General features: G+C 36.3%; 1 protein-coding gene across 4 annotated transcripts in view; it reads left to right on the top strand.

Moving 5' to 3' along the window:
* Positions 1-15,549, top strand: part of LOC124428669 (zinc finger protein 423 homolog) — a 51,885-nt gene that overhangs the window by 30,181 nt on the left and 6,155 nt on the right. For 3 of the 4 annotated variants that reach the window (XM_046973007.1, XM_046973009.1, XM_046973010.1), the window contains exons 5-6: positions 11,963-12,201; positions 13,667-13,809. In XM_046973007.1, coding sequence (XP_046828963.1) covers positions 11,963-12,201; positions 13,667-13,809 — 382 coding nt within the window. Of the gene's footprint in view, positions 1-7,939; positions 8,987-11,962; positions 12,202-13,666; positions 13,810-15,549 lie in introns of those variants that run through there. The other variant, XM_046973008.1, reaches the window with a different exon arrangement.

A 15,549-nucleotide genomic window follows, 5' to 3' on the forward strand; every position in this document is an offset into this window, starting at 1 on the left:
AAATGCGTACTACACCTTCTCTACCTTCAAGCTGTACCAATTTGATGAACATCAGATTCCTAATACGTTAACTTAGACCATTTAAAATACAAACTCCTTTGAATATTTCTAATCCATTTAATTGAAAACTAAATAACTGCTTCAAAAATTTTAAACATCTTTTTACCTCTCGTTTTTATTATTAAAAAAAATTTTTATACACCAGTCATCGTCAGAAAATAAATAGGTATCTATAGAGAGATCACTCGATCGTACGAGTTTAACCGAAGACGAATGTTCTTGAAAGGAGGTCGCATCAAGAGATATCCGGATGTTCTCTTGAGAATCGACGAAACGCCATGCTTCGTGGGAAGAGAAGAGAGGGTGCAGAAACGGCAGGACCCCTAGAGTCCCTTGGGGCCTGAGCACCGAGTAAGATTGGCTCCGAGGCTTCGTTCCTACGAGACCGAGACTCAATTAAACTTTAAGATGATATGCGCTACCCCTGACTCTCTCTCTCTCTCCCTCTCTCTCTTCTTCACACCCGTTCAACTATCACTTCATTCTGTCCTTGTCCTCATATACGATACTACAAGGACGAAAGGATTTTTTGCTTAGAAAAATTTGTCGAATCAATTCGCATGAATATTACTTTATTTATTTTATTTTTATTTATTCACTAATTACTTTATAACTGAATTGATATATAAAGAAAAAAAGATCTTTACCTATGATCCTGCAATTCATCATGATTTATTTTAAAAGAGATTTCTACGTAAAAAGATAAAAAAAATGAATATCCATCGGTAAAAGCAAAGAAACGAGCTTCCCACAGTCCGTCGACGGCCTTACCAACTAGAATTCTCTTCTTATATCTTTTGTCTTGTCACCTCTCTCTCCTCCTCTCTTCCCTCCTTCTGTACGATTCGCTTTGCTCCTACGAACAACGTGACACACTCGAATCTTAAAACTTCACGGATAAACAGTGTTCATGGACGCTTTGATACGAGTATTAACTCAAATTTCCTGCTACAAATGAATATAATTTTTTACTTATAGATATCTGATAATAATTAATTTATAGACACAAAATCATGATAATAATTTATTTTAATATTTATCGAACAATTTGTTCAGAATCATTAGAAAATTAAATCATACTCGAATCGCTTTCGAAGATCTTTCCAAACTAATGGACTATGACTAAAAGGAAGTAGATCTTTCAAATAAATGTCTCCACAGTGTGGTTCCATGTGACAATGACACGACACTTAACATAATACCAGAAAACAGCGGGAGTTCGATACGATCCTACAGGGGTCCTTCTATCTCTCTTTTATTTCCTTTCTTCCACGTTATCACTAACCGAAACTATCCAGTCTCCCGTTGAGTCGAACGAGAGATTCTCAGTCTGTTGCTGTTGTATCCTTTTTTTTTTATTTTTTTTAAAGATAAAATAAACTTAGATCGGTTTAATCCTTTTCTTCATTGAGATGAAGGTAGACGATCTATTATAATTTTAAGTAATTCCAATTAATGATTTGATACGAGCATGACAAAAGTTAGTCAATGTTCTTTTCTCGATTCACATTTACCAGGAATGTAACTTCGAATTCTTGTTTTTTTTTTCTTTTTTTTACTTTTTTCGTGTATCCTTACCAGCTGTATTTGTTCCTCCACTTACACATAACATCTTAATCTTGTTGAGAAAAAATCAACGAGAATCTTTTTCTGTCTCCCTTCGCTCTCTATATTGTAAAGCCTATGGGCGAGTCAGAAAGCAAGGGGCCCTTAATCTTAGCACCATTCGCCAGGCAGATTGTAATCTGAGATTTAGAGACGAGCTGTACATTGGGCACCCACGAAGAATCTTTCTTTCTCCCCCCCCTTTACCCCTCTCCCTATTTTTTTTGTAACTGATTTACATTATTCTCATTCAGATTTTTTCAGAAAAAGTAATGCCATCAATAATATCAACACTTTGATGGTCTAAATAATCTTGTATAAATTTATATATTTATTGTGACACTTATTAGGAAAAATACTTGTATTTTTTTTCTAATTGCTTTAAAAGAAATGTCATTGTTAGTTTGTGAAATGAATATAAACTCTCTCCCTCTTTCTCTCTCTCTCACTAGCTCGCTCTATCACTCATATAGAGAAGTATACAAATACGCTATTTAAGAGTTACACGCAACATTATAGAAGTTTAATAATACTTGTAAAAATAGAGGAGGAGGTAGTATAATCATCTAAATTGTTTCGTCCAAGTTTGTGGCACGCTCGATAGAGTTTTGGATTCAAGTGAGAGAGCTCAGTGAGAAGCAACAAGTAGTAGCTAGAGGTATTCTCCTGCTGTGCTTGCGACATTTAAGTCGATATACCTAGTTGACTCGTTAACCTCACCGCAATTCTCTTTGTTAGCTCTCTCGTACGTCTAACGTAATCAAAGCTAAATTCAGGAACGTGAAATAGAGGAAGATTATTTTTCAATAAGTTGATGCGTTGATCGTTAAATTATCGAAAAGAATTATTAGAAAAAATGGCTGTGACTCAAATGTTTTGCTTCGTCGAACAAAAGTGAACCTATCAGCAGGTGTGAGGTCGTATGCAGGAGAAGACAACATTGATTCTCCTCAAATAACTTCTTACCTGCTATTAACTTACCTTTTTTTCCATTCAAGATGCTCGTACACCGAGACGAGCAAGCATTCGATTTCAAAAGACAGATGATACTACGTCTCGATATACTTGGATGATCATTGAGTCAACCGTGAACGGAAGGCACGTGCCATAATTGTCTCACCTTGTGGAAGATCGTTGAAAAAAATCATCGTAAAGTCAAAGCAGAAATAATTTAAAAATAACTAAAAGATGATTGTCACGATGTTTCGTGCTTAAAATTTAGTATGTTAACGTCATATTGTTTTTAAAAATCTGTTAGGTATAATGCAAGTGTGAAGCTTTTATTAAAGGATATGATATCGTCGATAGTCAACGACTTGATTCTCTTACTAGATATTAAGTATTCACACCTATAACGAGAGGTCAAGTTGATGTTTTGTGAACGCGGAAAGCTAAGGACAAAGAATAATTAAATTAAAGAAATTTTTTGACAAGTAGGAAAAGTAAGAAATAAAATGTATGATTAACTTTTTTTTCTTTTTTAATTAATAATAATATCTTGAATAATATACTGCAATCACATACATCTGAAGATTAAGATGATTGTCTTGCCCTATGTCCAAGAATAGGGAGAGAGAGAAAGAGAGAGAGAGAGAGAGAGAGAGAGAGAGAGAGAGAGAGAGAGAACTGAACAATGAAAAAATAAACGCTCGAGTGACCCTTAATAACGATACAGCTGAACACTCATGGTGGTTTCGCCGGATCTTCTCGACGATCCTGGCGGTCGTCTTTGATATCAGGTCCTCTTCTCTCAGCCCCCAACGAATTAAGGTTCACCTGTCTGATCTCATCGCGGTTGAGACACTAACACTTTTTTTCTTTCGTATTTTTGTCTGACAAAAAATTTCTACTATAGGAACCCAGAGGGGTAGAACGATGGAGGAGCGTATCAGGACACAGGGTGCTTGTCTTAGTATAGGAATCTGAAAAAATAAATGTTCTCTGGTATCTTCTGTGGACAGTAAACGCTTTTCGAAATCGATTTTTATAAGTTAGATATGCCTGATGAAATGTTGTTATCTATAAAAAATTATGTCAAACGAAAATATTTTACAATTATTTTAATGGTACAATTACAGTTGACAATAATTATTATATGCGTACAATTATTATAATAATTAGATATTAATTTCATTTATTTTTTTATTTATCTTTTATCTATAAAATAACATAATGAAAACGAAATAATAACTGCAGGTGTATTGTAAAGATAAAGGATTACCAGAATTGCCAAGATCAAAAGATCAATTAGAAAACTAGTTGTCCACTGACGCAATCATTTAACTTTTCGAATCTTGATGTAAATTTTTTCGTTCGTTATGCTACCTAGGAGTCTCGAACTTTTGAAACGTGCCAGTCATTTTTGATACATTTTCTTTCGTCTGTACTATAAAGAATAGCTCATAAAAAAGATTTCATAGTAATGGGTATGACTCTTTTTTTTTCTTTTTCTTTTTTTTAATGTTTTTTTCATTATAACTCAAAAATTTGGATAACATCATTAGAGCTAATTAGAAGAAAAACTTGAAACAGTGCCATTAAATGATAATAATCGAAATTTGAGTCAACGATAATTTAAATACATCATTTAGGATAGTAAATTGCATTTTGTTGAATGATTATTATTTACATATCTAGATTAACTTCTCTTTATTCGGACTTAGAAAGTCTTCTAAGTACTGTTATAAATCGTCCAGGTAATGTCTTGGCGACCCAAGTGGGATTTCACATAGTTTGAGTAAAATGGTGGTCAGTCTGAAGGGTGCAAGGTCTAAGAGGGTAGTCACTTCCGGTTAGAACATTTCCTGCTTTCGTGGAAATTCACTCTTCACCGGACCGGAAGTTTACTTCGAGCAGAACGCCACTATTCAGGTTTAAATTTACCGCCCAATATATTCTCGCGAACACGCGAAAGGATCTTACATTCTCTCTCTCTCTCTCTCTCTCTCTCTCTCTCTCTCTCTCTCTCTCTCTCCCTCTCTCTCTCTCTCTCTCTCTTGTTTCATTGTTTCTTATCTTTAATGTTATTGTTTCGAAGATCATGCGACTGGTCATTGTAGTAGTAGTAGCAGTAGTAGCAGTTTGAAAATGAGTCGGTGCTTTGGGACAATTTACCAAGAAGTTAAACTTCCGGTTAGAATATTTATTCAGCTCTTCGAAATTCCTCGAAATCATTTTGTATGAACGAAATGATAAATAAATGTTTACAAATGAGAAAAATTAATGATAAAATATAGCTGACGAACAGTCTAGAAATCAGCTGGTACTTTGAACTTTTGTCATTCCATTCAGAACTTTTTATCAATGGACAATTTTTATCAATGAACACGAAGATTAGAAACACCGTTCGAATGATTGTTTCACGATAGAGAAGAGATATAAATGTGAATAGATATATATATATATATATATATATATATATATATATATATAAACAAAAAAAAACTATGACTAATCATTGACTATCACTTTCGATTTTCTTCCAAGTATTTTCTTATCGATGGTTAAAACTCGTGGAAAAAGTTTCTTTAGCAAGCCGAGACAAAACGATGAGAAAAACATTGAAATAATCGACATTTACTCAGCAATATCTATCTATCTTATCGTTTTAGAAAGATTATTTTTGTTAGAAAGAAAAGAATTTTCGAATGTTGTGCTAATCGTGAAAGTATCGGAGACATTCATCACCATTCGTTCTAAACTTTCTTTCGTTCTCCTTCGTGAGAACGTTTCAATCTAATAAATTCAATAAGAAAATCATCGGCGTTCTCACAGCCTTGTGAAGATATTGAAATGATTCTACGGTTTCCATGTGATTTGTTCACCGCAAAACGTGAAACCGAACTGTGGTATGCTTAAATCTAAACGAAAACGAGTGTCTACATTTTCTTAGCTAGGATCAAATTTCTATTCCTTTTCTAAGTCATTTATAAATGAGAATTTTTTACATTTACGGATGAAAAACAAGAGTCGATCGTTACTATTATAATTAGAAATCTGAATTGTATTTATATAAATATTTTATAATAAATTAGAAAAATGAATGAAATTAATAATAACAATGAATACTTTTTTAACATTAGCTCGAATAAATAATAGAAAAAAATTAATCGACGATTAAATTATATCCAATTGACATAGATTGTCATTTCATGCAAAAGCTATGACGAATTTGTAAAAAGAAAAAAGAGAAAAAAAATTAAAAGAAAAAAGTACTCGCGTGTGAATGCGGCCTAAAGATTAAGTTCGCGGGCGGTTCGATCTATGAATGGAAATCGCGCGTGGCGCTTCAACGGAGTGCGTGCGTACGTTTTACGAGGTGGCCGATTCATGTGGTGGGGATAGTAACGTGTAGAGTAGCGTGGGTGACTGCACACCGTTGTGTGCATTAGTAAGAGCACAGTACAGGAGCAACGTAGGCGGAGTCGATTGAGAGGAAAGTTTGTCGGTTCGCACATGCGCTTTATTAAGGTGCCTCCCACAACGAATCGACGCTACGTTCCATTACGCTTGTAACCAGACTGGTTTCTTTTTCTTTTTTTCTTTTTATTATTATATTAATATTATCGTTAATATTATATTGTATAATAATTGACAATGTTACAATAATAATCTAACTTTAATGCACTTGAAAGTTTTATTAGATTTATGACGAGATACCAAACTTAAATTTGATAATATTGAATAATATAAAAATATTATGATAAATTCATAGCAAAGAATATAACAAATCGAAAGTCAAGCAATCATAAAGATGCATTCGATGGAATCATCTCGGAACAACTCTCTGTAAAATCGACATCTCTCGTTTTTATTCGGATGGTTTCGCTTCAATGCGATTGCTGTTTGAGATAGATCGAACTCGTTTGCATGATCTTCTGCTCCACTTCGAATATCGATCATATCTTGATATTGACCATACGAATTACACGAATCATTTAATCGTTTCTCTCTTTCTCTCTCTCTCTCCCTCTCTCTCTCTCTCTCTCTCTCTCTCTCTTTTTCTTTTTCTCACACCCGCACATAAATATTTCTATTAAAAATGAATTAAAAATATACATGTAATTAACGTATATTTCTAACAAAATAAAAATAATAGTCAAAAAGTGGGGAAAAGTTTAATTCAATGATCTAAAAGAAAAAAAATAAGACCACCTAAAGTTAACGATTGCAATAAGATAAATAATCACAATGGGTGGGCTCAACGTCAACAGCAGCGCCTTGGCACGGGTCAGAGACATACCTATGGGGTTCTATCATACTCTATGGGGAGTCATACGGCAAATTCAAATTTCTCTGTGCTCTCTCATAAGGTGGTACAGAACTCCAACCGTGTGTGAGAATCCATTCCGCACGATTTCACAGGAATGACAGGGGGTCCACTTTGGATTTTGCCTTTTTTCATAGCGTTCTCTCTCTCTCCCTCTTTTTTATACTCTTAAACACATTATATTCGCGAGATAAATTACGACTCCTGCGAGAATGCTAGATGCTCGTTGAAATTCCCGCTGTTGAAGTCTTTAAAAGGGAATGTGTAAAAATCTACGATGTTATATATTTTCTTGATTGCAAAATAAACCGATTTTGATCATCTTAAACTGACTATATCGAGTTGATAATCATGGTATTTTTTGTGGTATTTTTTATGCTAGGAAATTATGTTCGCTGTCGACAAAGGGTCATCGCTAACGGTATTTCGCCGTGGTTCAACAATTCCATAGAAAAAGGACGTTCGTTTCCTTTGTCAACTTAGTTTCGGTTACCGAAGAGACTCCAGCGTGCTAATGCCACGTCAAAGTCGGGCCAATTGAGCGATTCCATTTGTGGGACTAGAAGTAAAAAGTACTTGGATATTTATCAAAAATCTTCAATAAAAAATCGAATTATATATATCTAATATTTTCGACACATTTATTATCATATTTCAATAATAACGATAACACAAAATTTAACAATAAATCCCAAAATAAAATTATTACGATAGTAAACGTATAAAACAAATGACTGTTTGACATAAATACAGAATAGATACGTATTAATCGTTGAAACTTTTCATCAAAGGTTAAATAGGTGGCAGTGGTAGAGAGAAGCAACCCAGAAGGTGGGTGTACTCGTTAGTATGTGAGAGCCCGCCTCCCGTCCAATACGGTTGCTGGTTTCCCAGGGGACTCCCTGATGTCTCTCAAGCGGCTTTTCAGCTCCCTTCTCCTTCTCTCTCTCTTTCTCTCTCTCGTTCTCATATACTTGCCGTGTCGCTCGCATCGCCGACTCGCGCGATAATAGTCGCCGTTCTTCTTCGTGGCACGCGTTAGTGATACTCGTCAGTGTGGCATATACCAGTCTCGTCGAAAAGATCGTCTCGAAAGTTTTCCACAAATCCTTGGGAGATCGATCGATATTATAGGATTTTCGAAACATCGAAGATTTCAAATTTTGAAAAAAAGAAAGAAAAATCTTCGATAGATCACATTATGATCTAACTACTAAGTGTAAATCTTATTAATTATATCGAAAGAAATCAATTGAAAATGATTAGAAGGAAATAAGAGATCGTTATAGATCCGAATGAATTAATTCAAACGAGTTCATCCTTTTGACCTTTCGTCATAACATGATCTCGATCTGTTATGATTTAGAGAAGTAAAAGTACATATTTCTATTAGTAGCGGTTAATACATTTATCTTTAGAAATTGGAAGTGGATTTGTAAAAACGAATTTATCAAGTGGCCGAAGGAATTGATAAAAGATATCACTGTGAAAAATCATGTAAATGACTGTTTCCTAGATCTCTGTATAGTTTGATGGATCAAGATTAACGTAATATATCCTATATTGTGAAATTGAAGTAGAATTTTGAAACTTTGAGTGATTCCTATGCAAGGTTAGGAAAAGAAAAAAAAAGAGGAAAGTACTGTATCGAACGATACGTTGGACCTGAAATATAAACATATTTTTTTTTTTATTTATTATCATTTGGTAACAAAGACAATACCGATCTAAACGCAGACGTCTGTCAATGCGTCTCTTTGTGTAATACGATCTTGTGATGCGGAAGCTTCGAATTTCCACGTGCTTTAGAAGCTCATCTTCATAGTGATGACCTCTTAACTTTGTCCGGATCATATCTTTCTTTCTCTTTTTATCTCTCTGTTACCAATTGGTAAACCTATGTGGAATAGTGAATCGTGATAAACGATCGAACGATCAAATTTAAAACCCTCAAGATGCTGTTCAAGGGCAATAGTTCGAGGTTGGAATTACTTATTGGGAAGATCCAGGCACATAAGGAACCTTCGCAGGAGGAACCTCACAAATCCAAAGGTTTGACAATGATAATTATATGCCTACCTATTCATATTAATAAAAAAAAACAACAACAAAAAATAAGAAAAAAGCTTAATCTTGAATTTTATCTAACAGCAAAAAAATTCAATATATCAAATTTATTTGATTACTTATTTCATATTTTTATACATATAACGAATATTTTCTAATTTTTGACGTTGCATAATATTTTATTTTACATTATAGAGGGTAACTTTGGACGCATTAAAGAAAATTATGAACAAAATGAATATTTCTATTTAATCTCCAAAATTCATCTTTTCCGTTAAGATGCATTCAACGTTTTATCGAATGGATCGGTCTCACTTTCACTTCTAACTTTCCTAAAGTAAAGAAGTTCTCGTTCTAATCGATGACATTGCAAGAAACGATGTATATAATCGAAAAGAAAAACCACAATGATTTACTATTCCGATATATTCGAATAAGATATATAGATACGCAAAGATCGTTAACGTTAATGGAAATTACGCGTAACGAGGATCGTAAAGTTACTTCTTCAATCTCTTGCGCATGCGTTAATAGATTCGCATAAGTCACAATTAATTAAATTCGCATCAAGTATAAATTCGATTGAGGCACCTATAAATAGCTTTCGTCGTTGGTAGCCACACGAGCAAACGGTCATTAAATGTACTATAATTCGTCGTTACTACTCTGTGTCAGTGGCCATTCGAGAATCATTGACAATGAACTTTTAATAGCTTTCGGGGGAGAAGGAGATGATGAGAGAGAGAGAGAGAGAGAGAGAAAGAGAAAGACTTAATAATTTTCGCAATATATTCTACATTACAAATATACCTACGACAATTTCAATACATTCTTTTAAACAAAGCTTTATTTTTCAAATACCATTGTGGTAATATCTACGCCACTGTTGTGTACAAAATCTGAGCTAACCACTTTGTAGTTTGTTTCGCGTACATAAGTCACAATTAACGAAGGCGTTAAGTCGTGGCCCTATTAATAAGAGCCGTCGAAATGTCTTATAAATAGCAGAGGCATGAGGTGACAGCACAATATATAGTATATGTGTATACATATAATATAGTACTCTCAGTAAAATGTGAGGAAGAAAGAGAGAGAGAGAGAGAGAGAGAGAGAGAGAGAGAAAATCTCAAGTACATGGAACATACAACGCAATACGGCTGGCATCGGCAGATCGGCAGAAAAGAGCTGCCAGTGTTAAGTGCGCCTATTTTCGCGTCGATGACACATCAGCGCTGATTGGATAGAATCGCTCGCTAAATAAAACCTCTTGAAAGCATCGAGAAAGAAGAAGAAGTAGAAGAAGGAGGAGGAGGAGAAGAATAAGATAGAGAGATCCTAACGGTGTACATCTCCTTCTCCCCTGTCTCTGTTACGATCCCTTTTTGTTCTTTCTCTTTTCTCTCATATCTTTCTTCATCTTTCTTCGTTGATCATTGCTCCATCTAATCTTCTGGCATCACGTAGTGGAATGGGAAATCGCCACCTGGGTGCACGTACCTCGCGTTCCTTTAGCTCGGTTTATATTTATTTCCAGATCCGTTCCCGATGTCTGTGCGTGACTCAGACACGGGATGCCAATTGGGCGAGTGCCTCGGACCAACGAGGGGACCGCCTATTCGAAAGACAATTCGTTGCACAATCTACGATATCACGAGCCATGATCGATTGTTAAGTTCAATATATGTTCAAAACATTTTATCATATTTCTTTGTTTTTATCATATTTCGAGGAATTCATTTATTTTCGCTTTTCAATAAGAACTTTTTTTCCTATTGATTGACATAGTCAATTTAAAATTGACATGACAGTGGACGTGTTAAACGATTCTAGTGGCAACTGGATCAAGTTGCTGAGAAAATGATCTCTCATGGTTAACCATCTGAGAATCAAATTAGCAAGTATTAGACAAAGTGGCGCCTAAGAGAAGAAGAAGCGAAAAGTAGGATAGATTAATAGCGTGGGTGGGCGGATGAGAGCCATTTGCTCGTAAGAAGAGAGAAAGAGAGAGACAGTCCGGATCTTCTTCCCTTTTCTTCTCCACCGTTTGGGTGGCTCATGTCTTCTCGAGCTATTACATACACTCATTAGATACTCGCTCGTGCCACGACACGATGGAGACTGGATTCCGCAAAATCTCTTAAATCGACTCGTGGGTGTCCCGGCAAATGAGGAAACGACCAACTAGCCAAGTCATTTCCATCGTTTACAGAGAACCGTGTACATATACATTGTCCTCGTCCTCGCCGTCGTCATAGTCGACGGTGGGAGTCTCTCATTGATGATAATTATAAGCGATCCGAATCCAAGATGGCTTCGTCGTAAAATAGTGCGACGAATTTCTCCTACGCGAAATCTAGGATCCTAGTATTCTCTATCTTTCTCTCTCTCTCTCCTCTCTCTTTCTCTCTCTCTCCCTCTCTTTCTCGCTCTCCAATATCTTAGAGTTATTCAATTAGAGTGAGCAAAGAAGAGAGAGAAAATGTAATGTAACGTCATGTAAGTATGCTGAGATCAATTCAACAACATTATTCTAGGAAAAAAATTAGAATAAATTCAATCCACGTATTAGATAGATAGATAGATATATACATATACAGTAGCTAGATCCGACAAACGCAAACGTATAGACCTTTCTTTGACTCGCAAGAACCGCAGGATCTTAGAGGATAGTCTTTCTTAGCAAGGCTTGAGTTAATGGTACAAGTTTCACCGAGAGCTCGTTACGAAAACAATATAAAGGGACGTATAAAGGCAAGGTAAGGCAGCTCGAATATATACGTCTTGAGTTCGTAAGGTCGTTGATGAAACTGGTCTTTCTTATGACAATCGTAAACCTGTTCTGAAAAAATGGGATCAGTTCTTAAGAGTTATTGCAAATTTGGTGGACACGTTTAAACAGATGAAAAATCGACCTCTACAAACTTTTCTGAATTTTTAATAAAATCATTTTTCGATTCTCAGAGGCTTTGGGTACTGGAAGTTCTTCTTGGCATAGCGAAGATGGCGGACCAACTTCTCGAAGAGGAGGAGAAACACCATCTTCTTGTGCGACGCCAACTTCTGCGAGCTTTCCGTCAGAGCCAGAAATCGACGGTGAAGTTGGAATTGGTACCGACGGTAACAATCCAACTGCTCCTTATCCTTGCCAATTCTGTGATAGGACTTTCCCACGATTGAGTTACCTCAAAAAACATGAACAGGTAAGAAGAAGGTTCAAACGAAATACCAACAAATAATTGGCAAAACGAAAGAAAGGAGAGAGAAGAAACATTATTTATTTAGTATCCAAAAAAGAAAATGGACATGACACGTGTCCACTTTGTACTCTTCTATTTTGCATGACGGAGACATTAGCTCGTTCTTCCGCGTCCGAGTAGAGGGTCATCTTTAGGTCAAAATCTGTATCGTGTCTCATAACAGGTTGTACCGGTCAAGTTCTTCCTCCTGGTTCCTTGTCCAGGTGTGGTATCTCTCTTCTCTCTCTCTCCCCTCTCCTCTCTCTCCCCTCTCCACTCCTCTCTCTCTCTCTCTCTCTCTCTCTCTCTCTCTCTCTCTCTCGCTCTCGCTCTCGCTCTCGCTCTCGAGTCGTCAGAAAAGATGGTACGACATATATGCATGAAATGAACTCTGACAAGAGTATAGAAGATTTTCTGAAAAGTCGATTACATCAAGCGTGTGTCCAATCGACTTTTGGATCTTTCCGAATGATGATAAAAAGGAAGATCCGTGAACTTTATAAAGAAAAAAAAATAAAAAAAAAACGTGTACTGGTTGGTCCGAAGTCATGTCACCCAACCAGATCGGTATTACCGATATGCTCCCACACGGGTGGTTTACTTTTCTCCTTTTCGTTGTTACTTTCTCCCTTGCTCAAGAAAGAGACAGAGATTATCAAGTGTTTGTCTCTCTCTCCTCTCTCTCACTCATTCACTGGTCTGCTCACGAACAAGGCAGAGGTAAACTCGGCACGTAGAGGACAACCGCTCGACTTTCGAGCAAGAGATCGTCGGCTCCTTTGAAGAGACAATCTCTCGGCGAAGGGTGAAACGATAGCGAGTAGAGAGAGAAAGAGGAAGAGAGAGAGAGAGAGAAAGAAAGAGAAAGAGAGAGAGAGAGAGAGAGAAAGAGAGAGAGAGAGAAAGACCTCCTTCGATGGCGAGGACGAACCGAGCCGATTTTACGCCCAACGAAAAAAGATCTCTTTCCGGATTGAGAATAGAAAAAAAGCGATCCATTGGCAAAATCGATTTTATACAGATCTTAACAATATGTTTTTTATTCTTCCTATAGCATAAAGGCTTTTGTTGATAGGATTTTTATAAAGATTCATCGTGAATACTATCAAAAAAGGAAAAGAGGAAATTTTCTTTCTTCTCTTTCGTAGAGATCTATCGATCTTTCTCGATCTAAAAGAGAAAAGAAAAAGAAAGAAGAAATAATTTATCTATAACGGATTCAACAATGAAACTAATCCAATTTCGATGGATATCTAATAGAAAACGATTGAAAATCGGAAACATGATAAGGAGGAATCTTGTTAACGAATGTTATTATTGGTGTTATCCCAATGGAGAAAAGACATGATATTATAATACGAGATTAAGTATAATGAGATAAAGATAGCTCTATGATCGTTATAGTTTCCTATGACTTTTCTAATTGCAGAGCCATGGTGATCAAATGCCGTACAGATGTAGTTGGTGTTCGAGATTGTTCAAGCATAAGCGGAGCAGAGATCGTCACGTGAAGCTGCACACGGGGGACAGGAGATATCGCTGTTCACATTGTGAAGCAGCCTTTTCCAGGAGGTACGTATGAGATCCAATGAATTCTATGAGATCGTTACATTTCTTTTTACTGAGTTTGACGCACAATTTGATATTATTTCGTTACTCCAGTATTAACGGTGCAGAAACACGTTACTAACATAAACGCAAAATGTTACTAACTTTTAGACAAAAACAATTGGTTCCTCCTATTGTATTTCAAACATATTGCATATCTTGATACTCTCGAAAAACTTTAAGAAAACTTAGACGATGAAGTTAGAAGAAACGTTGGTACGAGGCCTGAGGTCCCCAAGTGATAGCAGGGGACCGATCCAGCGGGTGACAAATGAATAATGATTGTAGGAGTGAGGTAGGAGTGAGGTAGGAGTGAGACAAGACGGGTGGCATTAGTCAAGCTTACTCTCTTACATAGTTCTTTCTCTTTCCTATTTCAATATCTCTGTCTCTCTCTTTCTCTCTCTCTCTCTCTCTCGCTGTCTCTCTCTTTCTTTTATTTCTCTCTCTCTGTCTCTCTGTCTCTCTCTCTCTCTCTCTCTCTCTCTCTCTCTCTCTCTCTGTTTCTCTTTCTCTCTTTCTCTCTCTCTCTACACATGCAGTCTTATTCCCAACTCGAATGCAGCATTGAGTCGTCTTCTCTCTCGTATTGAAATGCTAAGCTGACCAAGCAAACGAATAAGAGAGATAAAGAGAAAAGTTTCTCTCTTTCTCTCTCTCTCTCTCTCTCTCTCTCTCTCTCTCTCCCCCTCCCTCCCTCCTTTCTCGAAGCAAACCTTCTGTCTCTTTCTCTTCTTTTTCTTCTATATGCTTACAAATATCAGTGCGTGCGAAGAGACACGCGAGACGATCCTCTCTCTCTCTTTTTCTTTCTTCACAGGAGAGAGGACAGGTAGGTGCATAGGTGTTGCAGGACAACAGGTAGAACATTAGTCAAGTGCCTCGTTGCTGACCGTCCTCTTTTACAACGACTCTTAAGTCGCTTTCGAGACTTTTCTTTCTTTCTTCCAATGGTTTTCGTTTTGTTTACAACTTTTTAAAAGAATAGTTTCGATCGTTAATATATATATTATATTTTCTCAATTATTGTTATCTAACGTCGCTAGACTCGAACGTTTTTCAAAATATTTCTTATATCGCAAAATTTGAATATATCTACCTCGAGTATATGTAATTTACAGATAAATACAGATTTAAGATATACTTATAAGATGATACGTGTCATTAGCTCCAAATCAAATGAAAAATCTCGGATCGGTTGAATTGATTCGTTCAAAAAAGTTTTAACAACGACTTACTGTAACCTGTCAGTCGTTATTACGATCGGAGTCGCAAGATCTTTAGGGCATGTCTCTATTCGTCCTCCCACCTCTCTTTAGCAGACGGCTTGGGTGAGCCAACAAAAGGGTGAAAATCTCCGTGGTTCTCATGTGAAACCAACTCCATAGGAGATCTTAGAATACGATCGATATTGTCACTTTTAAGATCATATCAATCTCTCGCACATTTCTAAAATTATTTATTCAAAAAAATATCTAGGATCTTACGATTTAATTTCTTATCGATAAACTTTGATACTTTTTACGTATATACTTAAAGGAATTCTCAAGAAACTGTCTCGAATCAGGAATTACCTTTTTGTCAGTTAGGAATGCGGCTATACCAAAGAAAGTTCTTCGATTACTGCGTAGTTCTCAGGCTTCACTGATAAGTCACGATCACGATTTTGACCCTGTGATCGATGGTATCATTCTTCATTTTTCT

Source organism: Vespa crabro, chromosome 13 (genome assembly GCF_910589235.1).
Source record: "Vespa crabro chromosome 13, iyVesCrab1.2, whole genome shotgun sequence".
NCBI classification, from domain to species: Eukaryota; Metazoa; Arthropoda; class Insecta; order Hymenoptera; family Vespidae; genus Vespa; species Vespa crabro.